The sequence below is a fragment of the Trachinotus anak genome, unplaced genomic scaffold (genome assembly GCF_046630095.1).
Source record: "Trachinotus anak isolate AG129_WGS33_773 ecotype Australia unplaced genomic scaffold, CSIRO_AGI_Tana_v1 ptg000005l, whole genome shotgun sequence".
Classification (NCBI taxonomy): domain Eukaryota; kingdom Metazoa; phylum Chordata; class Actinopteri; order Carangiformes; family Carangidae; genus Trachinotus; species Trachinotus anak.
In genome coordinates this window covers 8,981,779-9,000,273 of record NW_027273856.1, presented here as the reverse complement: position 1 = coordinate 9,000,273, position 18,495 = coordinate 8,981,779, and the positions used below count along the sequence as shown (strand labels likewise).

General features: G+C 42.7%; 1 protein-coding gene across 3 annotated transcripts in view; it reads right to left on the bottom strand.

The window, feature by feature from the left end:
• Nucleotides 1–629: 629 nt before the first annotated feature.
• Nucleotides 630–18,495, bottom strand: part of adam19a (ADAM metallopeptidase domain 19a) — a 200,264-nt gene continuing 182,398 nt past the window's right edge. For all 3 annotated transcript variants that reach the window (XM_071478225.1, XM_071478226.1, XM_071478227.1), the window contains 7 exons: nucleotides 18,371–18,448; nucleotides 12,150–12,258; nucleotides 11,180–11,321; nucleotides 9,083–9,182; nucleotides 7,600–7,851; nucleotides 5,482–5,690; nucleotides 630–1,474 (listed from right to left, as the gene is read on the bottom strand). In XM_071478225.1, the coding sequence (XP_071334326.1) occupies nucleotides 1,423–1,474; nucleotides 5,482–5,690; nucleotides 7,600–7,851; nucleotides 9,083–9,182; nucleotides 11,180–11,321; nucleotides 12,150–12,258; nucleotides 18,371–18,448 (942 nt within the window). In that variant the 3' untranslated portion in view covers nucleotides 630–1,422. The remainder of the gene's footprint in view (nucleotides 1,475–5,481; nucleotides 5,691–7,599; nucleotides 7,852–9,082; nucleotides 9,183–11,179; nucleotides 11,322–12,149; nucleotides 12,259–18,370; nucleotides 18,449–18,495) is intronic.

The following is an 18,495-nucleotide window of genomic DNA, read 5'->3' as shown; positions in this document are numbered from 1 at the left end:
CTGTTGGAGCCGTCATCGCCCAGGAAAAGGACAGCTTAGTCTTGGCAATGTGACACAATCAGTCTTCAGATGCAGCCTCTGAAGGATGTGGCCCCGAACTGGACACAGTGTTGTGTACTGTCAACCTGTCACAACAGTTTTTGTGTTGTTGTTAATCTCAGTGGACATTATGAAGTGGTTCGTGTTGACTAATACAAGACACTGTTCTGGAGCCTGTTTACCTCCAACCTACAATGAAGTTCTGTAATGTAGGAGGTTCGAACAAGAACAACAAACCCTCCAATGGAAACTGAGAATCGTTATAATGAAGCATAAATCCACTTCAGAGAATCACTGTTGTGTTTAGTTCAAGTCAAAAAAATAAATCTGGGGACAAACTGTTCTCAACAAGAAACAGGTCAAATAAAGAATCACTGGAACCAAAGCACTTACTTTAGTCCAAAAACACTGGATCCTACATTTCCCATAATGCAACTACTAACATTTATATTTAGGTTCTCATCTTTCAATCACAGTTTATAATCCAGGTTTAGTCTCAAGAATCTGGATTTTTCAAACTCAAACTGAGGAAATGATGAGAAGATTTTTTATCATAATCACATGAGAGAAAAAAAGACAGTGAAAGAAACTTGTTGGTCATTTTGTAAAAATATTTTATGTAACAATTTAAAAGTAATAAGACACAGCAAAAGACAATCAAACCAACATGAGCGACTGGGGTGTGTCCTGCCGGCCCCGAGCATCTGTCCAGTCCTCCACCATGTAAACAGTGTTGCTGCGGCTCTGCTTCCTCCCGATAGGCCTCCGCGTCTCCACCCTGTGAGACGTCCCTCAGACAACAGAATAAATTATAAAACCTACAAAGATGGAGGAGCTGACTTGTGGTAAACTTAACGTGAGGAGATTTTTAAGCGTTTGGGACACACCCCAGGTATGAAGAGACCTCTTTGGCACATAACACAAACTGTAAACAAAACAGCAGTCAATACAAAATGTTTTTTTTTTTTTTTTTTGTTTTTACACACAGACAGCATCAACAGATTAAAAAAAAACAGACAATTTAAAAAAAACTGATTTGGCAAATGTGACCGTTTCCCCAGCGATAACACTTGTCTCAGTCTGCAAGGAGTCCGTGCAAAACCGCGTCATTGTGGCTAATGTTAGCGCGCTGGGAGGAGCGGGGTGGAGGGGGTGGGGTCAAAATAGAAAGGGGGGGGGGGGGGGGGGGGGGTGTTTCATTGTGAAGTCTGAACTGGTTTGAGTCCTGTTTGTTGTTTCGTGTCTCTGGTTTGAAACTTTGAGTTTGTCCTCCTCTGGTGTGCGCGACAGCTCTGTGGTTCACCAGCCAAAGTCTCTTTAGTGCAAATAGGCTGTCAGCCGCTGCCTCCTCAGAGGGGGGAGAGTGGAGGGGGGTGGAGAAGGTCATTTTCGTGGTGGAAGTGAGGCTGTGTTTGGTTTGGCACCTGGGACCGGTCTGAAAGCAGAGGGGGAAAAAAGAAGAGATTCAAGCTTGAGGTTAAAGTGACATAGCAAACTGACGACCGCTGGTTTTTATTCAAGAAGAAGAAAAATTCTGTCAGAGACTCCACGAGCAGAGGGGAAGCTTCAGTCAGAGTCTCCTGCTAACAGGAAACAAGTGTATATCACAGCCCCCCCCAAACACACACACACACACACACACACACACACACACACACACACACACACACACACACTAGTTTATTTTGACTCACACAAGCCAAACAATAAAATCATGACACACTAAGTTACAATGATCAGCTCTGGACTAAGATGCTGAACAGGGCACACAGTACAGTGGGGGCTGATGGGAACATCATTAGTTTTGTGTATTTGGTCATAAATCAAACTAGTAGACAAGAAGAACTAGAAGGAAAAGAGGAAAAAAGAAAAAGAAAACATTAATACCGACTATCCAATTGAAATGAAAGAGAGGAATATATACAGCTCTGGAAAAAATTAAGAGACCACTGTAATTTTTTCTGAAATCAGCATCTCTACGTGTATGAGAGCCATTCTATTCCAGTGTCTGTTGAATTCCAACACAAGCACACCTCATTCTACTTAATGAGGTACTGATTAGGTGATCACCTGAACCAGATCTTATTTAACGAGGAAAAGTATAAAAACCACTGCTGTGGTCATCACTATCCTCTTGCAGTAGGACCAGCTGGATGGCAAAAACAGTTCTAGTAGTACCTCAAAAGTAATTGGAATCAAAAAATAACTATTGACCATGCCAAAAGAGTTGAAAAGAAAGGTTCTGAGTGAGGAAAAGAAGGGTGTAATTTTGGCTTTACTGGCAGAGGGATACAGTGAGCGTCAGGTTGCTTCCATCCTTCAAATTTCTAAGACGGCGGTTCATAAGAACAAGGTCAAGCAGCAGACACTGGGAACAACAATGCTACAGACCGACAGAGGGCGAAAACAACTCTCCACTGACCGGGATGACTGTCAACTCACTCGAAAGGTCACTCGGCAACCATAGGATGACATGTGACCTACGAAAAGAATGGTAAATGGCAGCTGGGGTGAAGTGCACGGTGAGAACGGTTTGAAACAGGCTCCTAGGGGCAGGGCTCAAGACAATGGAAGCAAAGAAGAGCCCGGCCATGTACACAGTTGTCCTGGAAGAAAACTGGCTTCCTTCTGCTCTGACAATGTTCCCCAACTCTGAGGATTGGTTTTTCCAGCAGGACAATGCTCCATGCCACAAAGCTAGGTCAATCAAGGTGTGGATGAAGAGCCACCAGATCAAGACCCTGTCATGGCCAGCCCAATCTCCAGACCTGGACCCCACTGAAAACCTCTGGCATGTGATCAAGAGGAAGATGGATGGTCACAAGACATCACACATAGCTGAGCTGCTTGAACTGATAATTTTGCAGTGGTCTCTTAATTTTTTCCAGAGCTGTGTGTGTGTGTGTGTGTGTGTGTGTGTGTATATGTATGTATATGTATGTATGTGTATGTATGTATATATATATATATATATATATATATATATACTTATTTTCTACTTATTTTCTTCTTTTCTTTTCTCTAACAAAAACTGTCAATTGTTTTGTCCCACTGTAGTAGTGTATGCTGCTATGTTATGTTCTATTGTTATGTTATCTTATGTTGTGTCACTTCCTTTGTCTTCACCAAACTAAAGAAAAAAAATTCAAAATATTTGACAAATTGAAATTTGAAAGGAAAGGTTCACATTTTTCAAAGACTAGACTCAATTCTCAGATGCTTGTATGTATCTCCACAGAGTTACTGGTCACTGCTCATGTTCTTTTTGTCCATACTGACCCTGAACGCATCCCTGAACAGTTCTGGTTTTGCACAGAAATCCATCCTAGAACTCAGCTGCAGATGCATTTTTACACACAGCGAGGTCACAGACTGTATGAACACGAGGAACGACAACTAATCCTTCAATATACAGCACAGAGGAGCGTGTGGCTAACAGTGTTAAAAAAAACATGAACTTCATCCTTTAATCTGATGATGTGTGAATGAAATGACAAATTTATGAGACACTTTGTTATTTTCTTAAGATTTTTTTTTTCCTCCATGAATATTATTGTTGACAGTAATGAATATTGAATACCATCAGGACTTTGTTGGTATAAAACTTATCATGAGAACAAAGAGCAGCTCCTGTTTTCAGTGAACAGCTGGACTCAGGTCTGATCCAGACTCCAGCCCTCTCCTCTCACTCACCAGCAGCTGTGTTCACTGTGAGCTCTAATGTGGGATCTGATCTGCGTTCTACTAGAATTACAGGAACAGAGGAACCATAGAACCTGCAGAATAATCAGAGAGATCTCCAGCCTGAAAAGCCTCTGACTGAAGCTGGAGACATGAGAACGGGTTGTTGAGTAAATGAACAGTTTGTAAACTTGTAGCGTTCATGTGCTTCACACCCACTCTGCACAGCCTGAAGCGAGAGGACAGGAGGATTATGAGGTAAAATCTCTCAGTCTTTTATAAACAGGGCTGGAACCTCAGACCACAACAGCAGCTGCTGTGTGAACTGTGTTTCAGATCAGATCAGTTGAGTCTGAGGTGGGTTTGAAGTCTGAGTCGTAACAAACTGAGCTGAGTGTGTGTAGTGCTTCACACCTACAGTGTGTGGAGCTGCACGGCACCTTGTTCAGTACAGCACATTATATACAGTGACTGTGACCTTGAGTGGGTGGAGGAGATAATGCTGCTGGCTACACTCCTATAGAAACACACTGTATCAGCCAAGTGTGTGACTGTGTGTGTGTGTGTGTGTGTGTGTGTGTGTGTGTGTGTGTGTGTGTGTGTGTGTGTGTGTGTGTGTGTGTAGAATCAAAAACACACCCATTCAAAACAGCATCAGGCTGAGGTCAGGGCTCATCATGTGGAGTGGAGCCTGTGAACTAGCTTAGCAGCAGTGCACCGCTACCCTGCACTCTGCAGTATATCCACCACAGGGCTGTGATTTTAAACTCGGTTACACACAGAGCTGTTTGTAGCTGCCTCGTGCTAATACCAGCTAACGTTTGACAGTATGATGGAAAACCAGCAGAAACGATGTGGCCAAGAATCATTTATTATCATATCATGTTTTTAATACCTCCCAGCTGTACAACAATAATTCCTGATGATATAATTCATTACATTAAAATGACCTGGACCCAGATAAGCAGCAGAAAATGGATCAGCTAATAATAGCAGACAATTGATTGATCTGAGTTCTGAGCCTCGCAGTTTCTGCAGCAGCAGCAGTGTCTGCTGCTTCCTGCAGCACAGTCAGTCCCCCGTAACAACAAGAGCATCAGCCTTTTATTACTGTCATCAGTTTATTCTCAGGTTTTTAACACCCTTTTTTTTTTTTTTAAAGAAAACTGAATTCAGGGGGCTCCCTGAGCCCAGTGTAGGGTGAGCACCACATGGGTGAGCAGGTGAGTCCCTGGTTCGTCTTCCGGCCGGCTGGACTCTTTTCTTTTCTATCAGTCTATCAGTGTTTATTCTCTGATCTCACCCTATTAACTGGTGGTGACAAAAAGCTTTTCCACAATGACGCAGTGTGGTGGGCTGCGATGCTGGGTGTAGGTTGATCTCAGGTCTGCTGCTGCAGAGTAAGATTTCATCCACCTGTGGGCTCTGACTCTAATCTGAGCAAGATATTATCATCAGTCCCAGTCTGCACTGAGCTGAGCTGGCTGTTTAGCACAGGAGGGGACAAGACTCAGACACAGACTGTACAGACTCTGTACATAACATAACAACTATTTGTTCCATGTGAGCTGTTTGACTGAACCTTTACTCGTCTTTTTCACACGTAGAAAATAAGTGAGACGCAGAATTTCTGGATCATAATGTGACGCAGCCGCAACATGAGAGAAGTGGGTCTCACACAGCCAGTGTGTCCACTCTGATGTGTGTCTGTGTTGTGTCAGTGTTGTGTCAGTGTTGTGTCAGTGTTGTGTGTCTGCCCACCTGAGAGCTCTGAGGGGGGGGGTGGCTGAGACTTTGCCCACAGGTTTGGGTCCCACTGCTGGGGGCATCACGACCAGCAGACCTGGAGAGGGTTTGGAAACGGCGGTCAAGGCCGGACTCGCCGTGAGCGAGGAGCCTCTGGCTGGGCTGAGGGGGAGGGGCCTCTGAGGAGGGAAGGGGGAGGGTCTGGGCTGCAGTTCAGACACCATCTGAAACACAATAAACATACATTTAGATGATTGAACGTTCAGAGACACAGCAGAGGGTTCAGGTGTCAGAGGAGCCTGAGAATCACCACACACTGACACTGAGGTTGTAAACTGACTGAAAAACAGAATCTAAGTACAAAGAGAAATGTTTTAAAGCAGAAATGACAAAGTTTTTCTTCAGGAGGAAACATCCTTGTTCTCAGGATCACTGCCAACATGGAACAAGTCTAAATCCCTGGCACATGGGCCCAGCAGGGAGGAGAGGGCCAGTCCAGTCTGAATCCGTTCAGCTAGCTGATCAGAGGATCTTCTGTCCCGCTTCACACAGGTAGTAGATGAAAAGTGACCCTGCAGCACAGCTCTGAGATCAGATCAGAGTAAACTCACATGAAATATTTGACATAAACAAGACAAAGCAGCAGAGCGTCCAGAAGTCGATCTCATTTAGAGGCGTTTTACACTTCACAGAGGTGAACTGATGAGAGAGCGGACTAATCAATGAGAAAGCAATCAGATAAAAACATACTGAGGAAGAAGAACTCCGACTCAGACTCCAGCAGTTTTCTCATTAGCTCGCCGTGATTGTAGATTACACCAACAAATGATGAATTTTGCTGCAAGAGCCCCCTCGTAAACAGAAAGTGTAGTGTTGCCATGGATTCAGTGAGTCAGGTGTTTAGCTTTGTTTGTTCACATTTGTTTACAGCGATCAGCTGTGTGTGTCTGGGCGTGTCTAGGGAAGAACAGACAACTACCACTGCATCACTTAAAGCCTCAAGTCTCTGTGATTTATGGGCAGATGTTAATTCTTAGAAACAGAGTTTAGTTTAACTGAATGCTGTTCTGTAGATAACTGATGTATATGTTGAGAGACCAAACCCAGATGTTTCACAGATGTTGGCTGTGTGTTAGAATGGAGATCTGTCTGTGTATGAACCCTGTCCACAGAGTCAGGGTAGAGAAGGACACTGTTGTTTATCTGTATTCTGCCTTTGTTCAGATGGCCACAGTGAGAGAGAGAAAGTCAGGGCGAGAGAGGGGATGACACCCGGGACGCTGCGGTTACAATTAAGCCTTTATGCTACCCCACCAGGTAAGCCACTGCCCCCCTCGTTGTTTATGTTTGAACTTAAAAAACTTGCTGATCTGAAAACTCAACGTTTCTCCTGAAGTGTCCTACAGAATTAGCTCTGGAGTAAATTTAAGGTTGGGTAAGAGCCCACTGGGACAGGATTTATATCTCTGTGCAGGTGAATTGATTTTAACATTAACCTGCACTGGTCAGTGATTTTAATCCATCTGGAGTGTGTGTACTTATAATTTTCCACCTCTGTCCCACTCACACAGTTGCAATTTTATCTTTGACTGGACTCGTTGGCCCTTCTGCAATTTACAGCCCATTAAAGCCTGTTTTGTTTTTGCTATTCTGACACATGGAAACATGTCAACAGCAACATAAAGACCTGTTTAATGACAGAAAAACACTGAGTCTATCAGAGGAGCGACCCCCTGTTGTAATGTCAGCTTCAGGCACAGCTCAACATCCACGTCTGTGACACAACACACCCTGTTGTTTCCTGATGGTTAAAATGCTGTTGAGTAGATTCACTGAGGAAACAGAGAATATTTTAAACATTCTCTGATTTGTGCAGCGGTTGTTTTAAGGGGAATGAAGCTCTACATATTAGATATTGTGGTTAAAATGGGGATTTATTTAACAGAAGTCTGGTTGCTGACAGTTGTGTTAAGTGTCTCTGTTTTTATTTTATTTCTTAATTTTATTCATTTTTTCAATTTCTTAAATTTTCAGGTCAGTTCCAGAGTTTACATAATGTGACTTTTAGGTTTCACTTTAAAAATCCAGTCATGTTCGATTACAGGTCACAAAAAGGGTCAAAAAGGCTCTTACCAGTGGAGATCGTGTCGGGTTGAGGGGCAGAGGTTTCTTGGGTGGGCTGAGTCTCTGAGGGGTCGGGGGTGACTTGGATGGGGCCGCTGGGGGCTTGCCAGCTGGCAGGGGCTTGCGAGCTGCCTTGAGGTCCCGGGGACCACCCTGAGGAGACTGGGCAGGTCTCAATGGTCGCACAATGTTGACTGGCTGGGTGCCATTGGGCACCAGGCCTGGTCTGAGAGGCAGGACCTCTTTGCTGGTGTGAGGAAGCTGGAAACAAAGACCACAAGAAAAGCTCAACATGACTTCAGCACAGTCGTGGAAAAGCAAATCAACAATAAATGTATTATTATTATTCCCTTTGTGTCAGTGTTTTCAATATGAAGATTTCTTAGTAGCCATGATTCATAAGCATAATTACTTTTTAACTTGCTATTGTTACTGTTCTAATCACATATGTCTTTCTTCCTGTTACAATTTCTTTTCAGAAGTGACAGAGAAGAGTCATGTAACTGGAAACATTAATGGAAACATTACATCCTAATATCTGTTGTGACGACTTACACAAAACACAATTATTATGTCATTACCCATAAATATTGGAGTAGTCAACATTTCACGTTTAAAAAGGCAAGAAACTTAAAGGTTCTGTAAATGAGATTTTAAACAATAAAACAGCAGCTGTTTTCTAGGTAACGATAATGTGGAGTAACGACGTCCTGAGAAGAGAAGTCACACCCCCTCTGTATGGACTGTACATATGTAAATCTTTGGCGTTTTTGGCTAAAAAGACTTCAGACAAAGACAGAGGTGAGACCAGAGCCCAGGTGGACTGGAAATGGGGACAACTGGCTGACCAACCGTCAAAACATCCAGTAAGTTTTAAGTCTTCACCGGCTCCATCAGTGTGGTTTGTGTAGCTGCTCCGAGTGGATCAGTCCAAGTCTGAATCTCTTTCCCAGTTTGACCATGAAGCCAATACTGGTCTGGTTTATCCAAGATGGAGAACCCTATGAGCTGCTGGAAGCGTTTGTTTTGGTCTGAGATGCTAATGGTCGAGTGTGATTTTTTATACACAGTTATTTGAATATCTATCATCAGTCATCAATCCCAGCTGTTAATGTAAATAACACTGAGCTGCATTCTGTGTGACAGATGATGTATGAATAACATTTACTGTAATTATTCATCACTTCCTTCTTCTTCTTGTCTCCTGAAACATGCTCTGACTCTGAGCTTCTAACCTGGCCAATTAAATCAAGGCTGTAAAGGAGGTAAAGGAGATAACGACATGGTGAAATGATGCTGAGGGCACATTGAGTGTCGTGGACGTGGGTGGAAACCGACTCTAAGTGGTCACACAATATAACAAGCTGCTATAAAATGAGGTTATTTATTATGAAGGTCAACCTCATGGATGGTCCATTATTCTGTAAAAACAGTCACCACCCTCCTCATTTCCTCTCTCCCTTCCTTTCTCTACCACACACTTCCCACTCACCCCCTTGTGGCTGCTGGCTTTGTTGATGGGTCCGACCACCTTCAGGTGAAAGGCAGGATTCAGATGGCCATTCTTCCCTTTCTCCACCGATGCCTCCGTCCTGAGCAGAGAAACGAGGACAGACAGAAAATAAAGCAGAGCCTGAGAGCTGTCCTGCTTCATCACTCCATCTGACATTGATTTTTTTTTTTGTCACAAGGTGGGAAAAGAGAGAGAAGAGAAGTCAACCTGAGTTCAACGTGGGTTGAAGGGAGAGAAATGGGGGCACTGTCAGACTGGTTGTTATAATGGTAATAATAATAATGGTGAAACTTATAGGTGTAATAGTGTTATTAGTAATAACTGATGGCAGCACCAAATAATAATAATTATTATTAGATTAGAAGGCTTTCCACCAACAATTAGCAAAAATAATCATATTCGATGATGTGATCACATCATCATCATCAAACCCTTAACGTCTGGAGAACAGGATCTGTAGCTCAGGGCGTCTCCGTAGCTCAGGACGTCTCTGCAGCACCACCCTGCTTCATTTATTGTCTGTTGCTGTGACACATTTTACTTTCATCAGAAAAACTGCAGCTCCTGTGATTTTGATATTGCATTTGGGAGTAATTGTTCAGTTTTACTTTCCATGTCTACCAGATGTATATATAGACGGGCCTTTCATCCTGCTGTTGAACTGCAGATGAACTCAGACTATTGGCCATGGAGCAAAACCAAAAACGCTGCAGCTGCATCCATTAAGACTCTTTTTAATCATCGTAGCTGCTCAGTCTGCTGAATTGCTGCTGTTCATTCAGTCGTTCCCGTAAAATCCTGCTGACCCGCTATCACAGATATCTAGCTCTTCTCTCTGTCTGGAAGGTCAGGGTTTTTAAAATGCTGGATCCTCTCCAGATACATTTCTGTTGTGTAAATCACTGAGTAGGACCTGCGTGGTTCCAGAATTCAGTGTTATGACGAGGGTGCCTCTCAGGGTGAGGTATACCGCGGCACTCATAAAGGAAGCTCTGGGGTTTATGAGGACATGGATTTTGTTTGGTTCTGATGGAGGTGAGCCCCTTCATTTATGCTGCATAAATGGAACTAGGAACGGGGTGGGGTGTCTGCAGCAGGAGAGAGGTTCTGGTGCTCTCAGGACCAACTTCCCTCCCATCCTTGCCGCTGCTGCCAGATTGTGTGCATTTAAACAACACTCAGATATTTGTGGTTGATGTCTGTCCACCTTCAGTTTACAGGGATTTATAACCTGTTGTAATTAAGCTTTTATTGCACTTAACATAACGAGTTGTTGACCTGTCTCTGCTCCACTCCGTGTGTGTGTGTGTGTGTGTGTGGAGGGGCTGAAACACACAGAGTGTAACCAGAGGAGAGAAATGACAGTGACATGAAGAAGAGACTCACACTGAGCAGAAATGAAATGAGTGCACATAAATTAGAAAAAATATATATAATATGATGTTCCTTTAAATTTTCTTCTTTCTTTTCTTTCTTTTCTTTCTTGGGGTGTGGGTTACCCCACACCTGAGACAACGGTCGGGAAACACTGATTTCCATTACCAGCTGGTCTTTATAATGTCTTCTTTTCTATGTAGAGTGCCTTGAGATAATGTGTGTCACGATTTGGTGCAACACAAATAAACACTGAATTGAAATGAATCTATTGTTCTGTCACAGTTTGGCAGAGTCCAAGTGGATGACTTCAGACAGTTTGATTTAGCTAAAGAGTGCAAATCCCTCATTTACTGTTGTTAAGGTCGAAGAAAAGAAGCAAATCTTCACACATGAGAACTGGGAACCAGTTAAACTGTTAACTGGTGATCAAAGAGTTTGCAGCTTCATTTTCTTCTGATTGACTAACCAATAAATCATCTCATTGTTTCAGCTCCACTTGGCCTGGTGAGTCAACAGTGAGTCATGGACAAAATCTCACTCTTATCTCACTGTAAAAATGAACAGTGAGATAATAAAAATACATTCTGTGGTTTCTCTTTTGTTAGTCTGCGCTGAGCGTTGTTAACAAATACAGTCAGACAGAGGAAACTGACAGACAGACAGACAGAGGAGACACACAGACAGACAGACAGACAGTACTTGTTGTTCTTGTTCTTCTCTCTCTGTGAAAGCCACTTGTGGTAATAGGACGTCTTTATCCTGTAGCAGTAGAAGACCAGCAGTACAGCAGGCAGGACCACCAGGAAGGCAAACAGCAGCCCCACCACCAGCCCCACCTGACCTGTGGACACACACACACACACACACACACACACACACACACACACACACACACACACACACACACACATACACACGCGCGCGCTGAGCATGGTTATATTGTTCACTCCAAATCTGCAATTTTTCATTGTGCTGGAGTAACCATGTTACTGTGTGAGACACGAACAGATGTTCTACAGACCTACAGATGTTCTACAGACCGTCTACAGATGTTCTCCGGACTAACACCAGAAACATTAACTAAACAGATGAAGGTAACAGTAAATGATTGTTGACTTCTTCACTGTGAGTCTGTTGAGACCATTACCTTGTTAATTAATAACTATACTGTAGATGTAACACTGTGTGAGTGCAGTTGAAGAGCTCCCTCTCTCTTTATTTATATACAGTAATCACTCTTCTGAGAACATGACATGAAACTAATGAAACTTAAGTGACTGGATTAATAAAACCTTGTGTGTGTGTCTGTCTACATCAAGGAGATGTCTTGTGAATGAGCTTTTATCACATTAAATAAACACAATGTTGTTCAGCCTGAAGAGGAATTTATTGACTGGACAAACGCCGAGAACTCATCCTGCATCTCTAAAACATGTTGTGGTCCTGTTCACTTCAGAAGCCTGTGGAGTTTATTATCCAAACTTGATGTTGAAAAGCACTTAAATTAGTCACAACTGATCACAAGCAGGACAGTAGTGTGCAAGGTAAAAACAGCGCATACCTATTTCAATTTAATACATTTGGGGAACTCACTGAAACAAACTCCACACCACCAGTTTGTGATGTAGGTTTGCACAAATTTGTTGTGTGTGTCTGTGTGTGTACTCACTGTCATACTGGATAGGTCCACTGTCCACACTGCCGCCGAGTCCCGGCTTCTCACAGAAGGGTGGAGCCCAGCCTCGAGTACAGTGGCAGTTTCCGTTGCTGTTACACACCTACACACACACACACACACACACACACACACACACACACACACACACACACACACACAAACACACACACACACAGCATTTGTTCATGTGATTTTCTGTTGGGTCTCAGTCTTGTGTGAATGTGCCTGCAGGTGTACCAGTCACATCAGAAGACTACTCCCTCTTCTACCTTCACATATTCACCAATGAGACAGACTGCAGGACACTGAGATTATAAGCAATGACATCTCAAATTTGTAATGATGTTTCCAATATCTGTGTTTAATGGACCTTTGATTGAGACCTTGATTTCTTCTACAAACTGCCTCCAGGCCCTGAACCATCAGAGGCCCCAGGTTCATGGTGTGGGAGGTCATCATTAAACTAAACGCAGTATCTGTAGTATTTCAATGTACTGTGGGACTCCTGCCCTGAGGCCCCCTGTCAGGTTCAGGTCTGCATGACAGACAGTCATTTAGGAAAAGTTAACAAAAAGTTTATAGTAGTCTCGGGCTGATATTCAATAATATCAAATATCATGATATTATCATATATAACAACATTTGGGCTGAAATATAACACTCTGGACATTGCCCAAGCCTCCAATACAGACACTCAGTGGTTTACTCTAGCTGCTTTGAATCAGCTTGTAACTGTCCCAGGTGAATCATTAACACAAAAGATTAGGAGCTCTGTTGGAAAATATCTGGGTCTTTGATAAAAAGTCCAAGGTAAAAGCCCGTATGCATAAAAACTTTGAAGTACACGTTAACTACGACACCAAAGGTGCATTTCAGTGAGAAACATTGGGTCACCAAGCTTAAACTTCTGTTACATGCTCTGCTAATGGTTGTGGAAACTAAAGACAACAGTGTTGAGAAAACTGGAAACACAATCAGTTCATTTTTAAATTTGGGTGAATCCAGCAACTACCAGAGAGGATCCATAGGAGAGCCAAACCAGGCAAATGCTTGGGGCAAAGCCCCCCGATGGCCCCTCACATTGGCACATTTTGGAATGACAACTATAAACTACCTCCCCTGATGATGTGAACTGTACCTAGCATCTACCAACTGCCTGCATGTGAGTTAGGGAACATCTGTAAATTGTAGCATCTGCCAATTATTTGCATGTGAGGCATTTAGGGAACATCTGTGATGTGTAGCGTCTGCTAATTGTAGTCTGCATGTTGTGGTGGGAGCTCTGAGGTTCGTTGGGATTTTTGCCTGGGACCCCACAGACTGTAGGATCGCCACTGGCAACTGTGGTGCGTTGTGAATTCACTACCACTAGCATTCAGTGACTGACCTCTCTCCATGGCAACAACCACTGAAATTCATGGCTATTGTAGTATTTAGACCTGTCTACCATGCCAAAGTGATGGACAGAACATGGTTTTTCAGGAACAAAGGAAAACCTTTCATGTTGGTGTGGGTTTTGCTATTTTACAGAGTGAGACATGAGGTTAACCCCCCCTTCACCACCCCAATAATTTTTACCTTGAAACTTGGTTGAAGAGTCAGAATGTGACCTGAACTGGAAAAACCTCCCATTTACTTTACTACACTTGGCTAATTACATTGGAGAGTTTTTAATTGACTTGTCTTATGAAACTTATGAAAAAGTTTTTTATCTAGAGATTAGCATTTAAACCTGATTAATATCTGCAGACATCTTGTGTAGTTCACCACCTCTAAATGGAGGAGAAAATACTGCCATGCTCCAATTACATCCAGATGTAATTATCCCATTGGTGATTAACACGCCTATTTACCCCATTAGCACTCGGTCGACATGAAGGGCACTGAGGCGCTCATTCTTATCATTCCTTTATATCAGATTCAGGAGCCTGGAGTGGTTTCTTTGTGAAGATTTCTTATGAAGAGCATATTTAAAAGATATTTCTACATCATATAAAGATAAGATGGAAAAAGCTGTGTGAAATGAAAATGCCATGACCTGGATTTCAACACACCATCATTGATATATAACACATCCTTCACCCTGCTAACTCTCCAGGTCCTATAATATGTTTAATGCTTTTTTTCCTTTTTTTTTTTTTTTTAAATAAAAGTTGTTTTTTAAAAGATGAAGACTCAGAGGTGAGTGACACTTCCACTGCTTGTTATTCCTGTTTATTTGCATGAACATCCATGTTTTCCAAAAGCCTGAGGATCACTGAATGAATGAATCAAATGATGATGCTAAATAAAAAAAACACACATCCTAACACAGGAGGAGCTGGGAGGAAGGGAAAACTGTCTGTTTAGAATAATCCTGACTCAAGGCCATTTCCATTATCCATCTACTGTTACACTGAGAGGAGGGAACACAAAAGGGACAAACAGCATAAAACAACAAAGTGAGCAGAGAAGGAGAAGGGGATTAAAGGAGGCGAGGATGTGTCTGGTGTTTTTCTTCTTCCTCATAATATTTCAAATCCCAATCAAAAAGCAATGCCTGACGTGTGGTACGCCCGTTCCTTATGCAGTAGCTGGGGTAAACAGACTTTTTGTGAAATTTCAGTTGAGGTTCGCTTCAAACACTCAGAAAGGTTCAAAACGCAAACAAGATCTGCTCCCTGCCCTGTTCATGCCGTTAATAGAAACTCAACACTTCCTGTAACTGCTGCAAATGAAAGGTTTCTAGAATTCAATTTCAGAGAGGACGCGATTTGAGCTGCACTCGCCACTATCGGGGGAATCACAGAGGACAGAGCAAACGTCGGCAGAGTTTTCCAAACCATGAAGCGGAAAGCTAATGCTGTGTTACAGTGTATTGTTGCCAGCAACAACCATGTATCTTTTCAGTGCTGAGAAGCAAGTGTTAGCATTAACCCTGCTAATAAAAAGAAGGGGAGCTGCAAGAAGAGGCTTGGGGGTGCATTAGACCCTCAGGTACAGAGGGCAGCTCCTTGAATTAAGGCTTGTGAATTTGCTTGGTTTCCACAGCTGCCAGTTTGAGGTATACTGTCGGTTACCTCTCCGTGCCTGGCTGGATGCTTCGTTTCTAGTGGCCGTGCAGGCGCAGCAGTCAAAGTTCAACTAGATCTAAACTTGAGCACTGTGCTCACGCAAGCTTGCCGAACAGCAGCGACAAACTGTCGAGGCCCAGCACAAGCCACTGGAAGTGATGGGTTTCAGAGTGCAGTGGTGGCGTTGTCACGTTCTGTCTAAAAGCCCCTTGATCCAGAACAACAAGTGTTGAAAATAGCTCAACTATATTGTTGAATTTGTTAAAGTAAAGCTGTAGAAATGTGAATCTTTCCAAACTGGCTACACATTATATGACACTTTATCCACCCGGTCTTTATTTATTCAAGTCAAGCACACCCCTGGACCATTATTGGTGACACAGCTTTTACTTGAATCCCAGTTTTTATGAGAGGAAATACAGTACCTCTACCGTGGTATTTAGAGTTTTGGAAAGGCAGTGAAACAGAACCAAACATCTGAATTCTGCAGATCTTAATGGAGTTTCCATGAGCGCTTCCCCAGCTCATCTGACAGACCTGCTGTACCTAGTTACCACTGCTTAACTATGATTGGACAATTTCTGTTTCCAGCAGTTGAGAAAACATTCAGTTGGACTGAATGTGTGTTTTTCTGCTGCTGGTATCTGCTCTGTAAATGATCTGCTCTGTGCTTGTGAATCAGTTTACAAAAGGAAGAAATGTATATTTTATAATCTTTTGATAATCTTTGGTTTAATGACAGCACCCTGTGTCTGCGTGCTGTGTCAGTCAGACCGTCTCTGTGATGCTGAGTAACACAACGACAGCTGCCTGACAAAAAAGCTGCCACAAACTCTGAGCATTTCTAGCTAATGTCTCCCTCTCCTGCTGCACATTTCTGGTCCTGCACTTTGTCTGCACTGCTAACATCAGTTTGCAGGCTACATCGCTAATTAGGCTTCAAAACGTACCTGCAGATAGTTTAGATGCTGAATGGTGTGTTCCTCACTCTTCAACACCACTGCTAACAGAATACTGTCTATGCTCAGCTTGTACGCTACAGTTAACAGCACAGGTTTGTTTACACGCACAGTTCACCAGCCTGCACACTGATTTCTGACTGCAGGAAGCGAAGACTTCTGCTGGACTTAAAGTTATATTCCTCAGATGACAGTTCAATTTCATTTTACCCAGTTGCCAAGCTAATAAACTGATAAGTTAGGGTTTGCAGTTCGTAGTAAAGCTGTGATACAACATGACTCAACATGGCTCACGTGAAAGAAACCCAGCGGCACTGAAGGGAAAACTGTCAACTGTTAAAAGGGAAAAATGCAGGTTTCATTTTCCTGTGGATTTACAAGTATTACACTGCAGACAAAATATCAGCTGTGAGCAGCTTCAGCCTGGAACCTCTCACCTATTAAAAAGTCGTAGTGGTGGAACAGTGATGGCTGCCATATTGCATTACACTGCTGTATTCTTCCCTGAGCCTGGTGGAGGCATTTACAGGACAATCAGGAAAAAAAATGTGAGATCTGCCTTTCCAGTGTGGTTTCTCCACAGCTCCATGTTTTATGTGTACAGTGTCAAATTCAATCAGTACATCTTAATATTTACTTAACCAACACACAACATATAACAGATTTTTATTTTCTGTTTGAAACACATGGGAGCAGATTCATTATGTTTACTGCAGACTTCCTGTCAGAGAAGAATAGTTTTCATTGCCTTAGTTTAGAGTGTTTTCTACCACCAGTGATGTAGATGAGCACAGCTGCAGTTGAGTTCATTCACCTTTTAAAATACACTGTCCCACCAATGGGACGCTTTGGCCTTGGCAGAGCTACTTTAGGTGTGTTTTGGTCTCGATCTTCACACAACACGCTGTTTCTCTCCTGATTCTTTCTGTGCAAAGCATTTTTATTTTTAACTTTTCAGGTGCTTGTGAAGGACCCGTCTCCAAGGGCCCAGAACTCTGCCCCATTTTCACCACAATGAACAAAAATAGGGCTGAACAATTAATCGGGTTGTAATCGAAATCTTAATATGGCAAAGTGCAATATCCAAATCACAGGAGCTGCAGTTTATTTGATAAAGGTGAAATGTGTCACAACATTGTTGGGCATTGTCAGCACCATAAGCATTGTGGTGCTACAGAGAAGGGAAGTTAGGGTAAGGGAACATGTTTGTTTGGTACAAGCCCTAACAAAAATCATATCATCATCATTTTACAAAAAATTAAATGAAATTGAAATATAAAAGTTTGTGACTTTGCAGTATCTTCCAAAATAATTGCATTATAATTCTTTTTGCCTTAAACAAAATGCAACCAAGCTTTAGTTCACTCAACATGTTGTCGTTGTGATTATTTGATTGATTGTGCTCAGGGTTACGACTCTAATCAGAAGGTTTGAAGAACTGCAGCCTTTTTATTTTGGGTTCTTTGTTTTCAGGCTTTCAGGCACAAAGATGCAGGTTTATAGTAACAGGTTAAGACTGACTGTTTTGCACAAAAGAATATTTAAGTGAAAATAAACTCTGCTATCTGAGTTTTAAGTTCCCATCTACCAACTCAGTATCTGAGTTTCATTTGATGGGATGCTCTTTACAGAGGTGTAGGCCTCCATTCATACATTCATCCTTTCATCTTCTTCATCTTCTATCCTGCAACTCCTCAGAGTAACGTTTCTAATTGTTTGACGAATTTCCTTTAAAAGCTCATTAACAGAATCGACAGCAACTCAATACTCACTGTCTCAGCTTCAGACAATAACTCCAGAGGTCAAAGTTCACTGATAAATAACTGTGCTTGTCATCCCCATCTCCTCTTCAAGTAACAAGTGTTTAAGCCCCAAACACTCCACGCCAGTGCTCCCTCACTGACTCATAAACTATGTATGATTCTTCCTTATCTGCCTCAGGCTCGCTTGTACTGCTCCAATAAATAGTTCATCACTTGAGTTGCTGTTGTATTCCAGCCATCTATTTTCCTGCCTTTTACGACAGACCTACCTTTGCCCAAGGACACAGTGTGACAATAAGATTAGGGAGCTGTGCCCAGCAGCTAAGTGAGCTGAGTCTGTTGCATGACTATGGATGCTTGTGAGCGTGTGTGTGTGTGTGTGTGTGTGTGTGTGAGTGTGTGTGTGTGTGTGTGTGAGTGTGTGTGTGTATGAATACCCCGTTGCCGTGACAGCGTGCAATGCAAGTCTCCAGCTCGGTAAAAGAGGCATTTTGGCATCGGCGGTCTCTGCACACCTGTGGCAACACAAGCAGAATGATCACATACTGTGTTAAAGATTACA